At 56.4% G+C, this 4,143-nt stretch overlaps 1 protein-coding gene across 1 annotated transcript in view; it reads left to right on the top strand.

Annotated features, from left to right (window-relative positions):
- The window catches only part of LAMC3 (laminin subunit gamma 3), a gene marked incomplete at its 5' end in the record, with an annotated part of 65,122 nt that overhangs the window by 12,105 nt on the left and 48,874 nt on the right, over window positions 1-4,143 (top strand). Inside the window, 1 exon segment of the mRNA XM_015567746.1 lies at window positions 3,878-4,138. Within this exon segment, the coding sequence (XP_015423232.1) occupies window positions 3,878-4,138 (261 nt within the window).

Raw genomic sequence — 4,143 nt, 5'->3', positions numbered from 1 at the left:
GGGCCGGGCAGCCTCACCCACGCACTCCCCGCTCGGCTTCCCACCCTGCCCCCTCCAGCCCCGCCCCCAGTCCGTGCTCCCCAGATGGCTCCAATTAAAGGCCTTTGTTTTGTTTCCATTTTCCCAAAATAAGCCTCCCTGTGCCGAGTTCCTTCTGCCTGGCCGTGCCGGATGTGGGCCGGCCTGGCTTTATGACGGACCGCCCCACTGTCACTCCTGACGGGCCCTGGGTCCCAGTTGCTGGGAGAGGACATGGCTCAGGGTGCTGGCTTGGTGGCCACCTTCGTGGACACCAGCACCCCCTTTCCTCTGAGCATCCACGGAGCCCTGGACGGAGGGGCGCCGGTTCAGAGCTGCGACTTTGGGGCTAGAGACAGGCCTGTCGTTGACTAGACTCAGCTGTTTTCGGCGTGATGTTGGGCAAGTCCCTCCTTAGTAAAACGTGCACAGTGATGGGAGTGTTTGGGGACGTCTCAAGATACAGTGTGCGTAAAGCACTTAGCAAGGTGCGTGGCACATAGTAGGTACTCACTAAATGCTGGCTGTTTGGGGTCAGGGCTTGCAGACACACTTGTGGCCGTGTTAGCCATGTTGTTGGGCCTGCCTGTCTCAACGTGGTCACTGGATCATAAACTCCTTGAAAGTACAAATCATGCTTCGTCCTTCCTCACACATTTGGCAAGCATTTAGTGAGCACCTACTATGCGCCAGGCGCCATGCTCAGCACGAAGGATTCACAGCCCTTGTCCCAAGGGGGTCAAAGACTAGTGGGAGAAATAGGCAAGTGTTTACATAACAGGGTGCGGGAGCCCAGTGGGGCACCCAGACCCCCCACTTCAAGGATGAGTAGCCATCAGCCAGGAAAGTACGTGAGAGGAGGACATTCTACACCTGGCGGAGGCAGAGGCTGGGCATGTGGTCGGTTCGCTAAGCCAGTGGGATGAGCAGGGATGTGTGGGAGCCAGCCAGGTGCGGAGTGGAGGGAACAGCATTCCGGACAGAGGGAACAGCATGCTGGCAGCTGGGGGGTCTGTCAGATCCGGGCTCTACCACACAGTGTGGCCCCCATTTACATTTGGGGAGGCGTTTTGGTCCAGCTTTCCTGCTGGGACCACACCTGAATCAACCACACCCTGAAGCTTGTAAGGGTCTGGGTTGGAACTGTAAATTTAATGCTTGTTGCTGTTTGGAAGACCTTGGTGTGTGTGGGGGCGCAGGGGGGGGTCCTTCCCAGCCTTCAGGTTGCCTTTAGCAGAAACCTCTCTGTCACCCAGCGCGGATTAAATTGCTTGCTGGCTCTTCTAAGAAGCTCCTGCAACAAAAAGGGCCGGCTGAGTCGCTGTGATGTTCCGGCAGCTCCCCTCACCTCCGGGCCGGGCAGGAGGAGGACCAGCAGCCCGATGTTTGCATGAAACCCCGGTGACTGTCTTTTTCCGATCACGGTCAGGCGTCTAGCTGCCAGCCACCGTTCCAGCGGCTCCAGCTCCCCTCCCCGCGGGAGGCTCCTGCTGTTCAATGTTTACCGGGGAGTCGGGCGGACCTGCCCCCCAATCCTTTCCTGGGCGTGAACGCACGTCTGGGGCAAGTCCCACCTGGGTCCCCGCGGAGCCGGAACCGGAGCCGCCACCAGCTGCCCGGCCTGGGCACCGGCACCGCGCCCGCGTCTTCCCGGACGCGGGGTTCCAGTGCCAAGCTGCGCGCAACGGAACTCTGCAAAACATCGAGCGTGGCAAGCCGGTCGCTTAAAAAAGATTTTTTAAAATGTGTTCCCTCCGGTTTTTTAATTAAAACAAGCTTCACGGAGAAAAGTGGGGAAATGCCGACAATTAAGGGAAGACGCCACTCTGCCCTGAGCACAGTCACGCCTTCCGGTTCGCTGTGTCTCTTTCTGCCCCTTTTTAGGGGCGTTTAAGTATAATGAGATGGTTCTGAAGGGGAGTAATGTGTCTTTTTTTCATTCAGCGTCTGGCTTACGCTCCGCACATTGGAGACGGGTGGCCGCCGTCCCCGTGGCTGCATCGTCCCTGAGGTGACTCCCTAACTCACTGAGCCCTTGTGGTGCCAGTGCCCCCCGCAGCCACCGCCTCGGCGACCATGTTCCTGCATTTAGGCTCCTTTCCACGTTCGAACTCCCAGAGCGGGGATCCTCGTGCCAAAGGCCAGGAGCATTGTTATGGCTCAAGTCACGAAACTGCCTTTCCAAAGGGCTGGAATATATACATGTGCAGAGGTAGATAGATATACCTACAGATATTCAAGTTTTTCTTTTATTGGGGTAAAACATGTATAACATGAAATTTGCCATCTTAACCAATTTTAGGTGCCCAGTTGAGTGCCATTAAGAAAAGAGCATTCATGCTGAAACCGGTTTGGCTCAGTGGATAGAGCGTCGGCCTGCGGACAGAAAGGTCCCAGGTTCGATTCCGGTCAAGAGCACGTACCTCTGTTGCAGGCTCCATCCCTCACTCTGGTCAGGGCACACACGGGAGGCAACCAGTCGATGTGTCTCTCTCACATTGATGTGTCCCTCTGTTTCCCTCCACTCTCTCTAAAAATCAATGGGAAAACATCCTTGGGTGAGGATTAACAAAAAGCAAACAAAAACACAGAAAAGAAAAGAGCATTCCCATGGCTGTGCAGTCACCGCCGTCCGTCTGTCCATCCGTCCGTCACAGAACTTTCTCATCTTCCCAAGCTGAGGCTCCGTCCCCTGCAAACACTGACTCCCGCGCCCTCCGCCAGCCCCTGGCACCCACCGTCTCCCTCTGTCTCTGTGAGTTTGCCTCCTCTGGGGACCTCGGGGACATGGGTGGTGTGTGGCGTTTGGTGACTGGCTGCTTTCCCTCGGCGTCTTGTCCCCGGGGCTCGATCCTGTGGAAGCAGGTGTCCGCATACACTTGCTTTTTAAAGCCCGTGGTGTGGATGGACCGCATTTCGTGTGTCCGTCCTCTGCTGGCGGACACCGGGGTTGTGCGTGTGAGCGATGCTGCTGTGAACGTGGGTGTGCGAGTGGCTCTTCAGGACCCGGCTCCGTTCTTTTGGATGGAGACCCAGCAGTGGGATTGCTGGATCATATGGTCTTTCTATTTTAAAATTCTTGAGAAACTCCCAGACTTTTTCTCTGCAAATATACCATTTCACATCCCCACCAACAGTTCGAATTTTCCACATCCTCACCACACTTATTACCTTTTTAAAATAAAATTATAACCATCCTAATGGATGTGAGGTCCAATTTGTAAAAATATGTAACAGCCTCCGTTCTTTTGGATGGAGACCTAGAAGTGGAATTGCCCGATCATATGGTCTTTCGTTTTTTAAAAGTATATTTCTGTTGATTTCAGAGAGGAAGGGAGAGGGAGAAGGAGATAGAAACATCAATGATGAGAGAGAATCATTGATCAGCTGTCTCCTGCACGCCCCACACTGGGGATGGAGCCCACAACCCGGGCATGTGCCCTGACCGGGAATCGAACCGTGACCTCCTGATTCAAAGGTCGGTGCTCAACCACTGCGCCACACTGGCCGGGCGTAAATGCATTTTTGACTTACAGTATTTTTGACTTGCGATGAGTTTATCTAGACGTAACCCCAGCGTAAGTGGAGGAGCCTCTGTGCTCCATTCCTTCTTATTCCCAAACACTACCCCACTGTATGAAACTCCTGGTGGGGGGCGGGAGTGGCCAGGGGCCCAGGAGGGAAGCAAGGCGGGGTCCTGGCTGGGCCGAGGGGGTGCTTGGTGGAGGTGCCTTGCACGAGTGGCTGGTGTCGAGGCTCAGAGAAGCCGGACTGCGATGGGCCGGGTGAAGTTGCAGGTGGGAGGGATGGAGCGGCCCTGGGAGGACCGCGTTAAGGTGGGGGGTGTCTTCCGCTGCAGGCAAAGCTTACGAGATCACCTACGTGCGCCTCAAGTTCCATACCAGCCGCCCCGAGAGCTTCGCCATCTACAAGCGCAGCCGAGCGGGCGGCCCGTGGGAGCCCTACCAGTTCTACAGCGCCTCCTGCGGGAAGACCTACGGCCGGCCCGAGGGCCACTACCTGCGGCCCGGCCAGGACGAGCGCGTGGCCTTCTGCACCTCTGAGTTCAGCGACATCTCCCCCCTGAGCGGGGGCACTGGGGCCTTCTCCACCCTGGAGGGCCGG

The sequence above is a fragment of the Myotis davidii genome, unplaced genomic scaffold (genome assembly GCF_000327345.1).
Source record: "Myotis davidii unplaced genomic scaffold, ASM32734v1 scaffold651, whole genome shotgun sequence".
Taxonomy (NCBI): domain Eukaryota; kingdom Metazoa; phylum Chordata; class Mammalia; order Chiroptera; family Vespertilionidae; genus Myotis; species Myotis davidii.
This window is presented reverse-complemented; position numbering and strand designations above follow the sequence as displayed.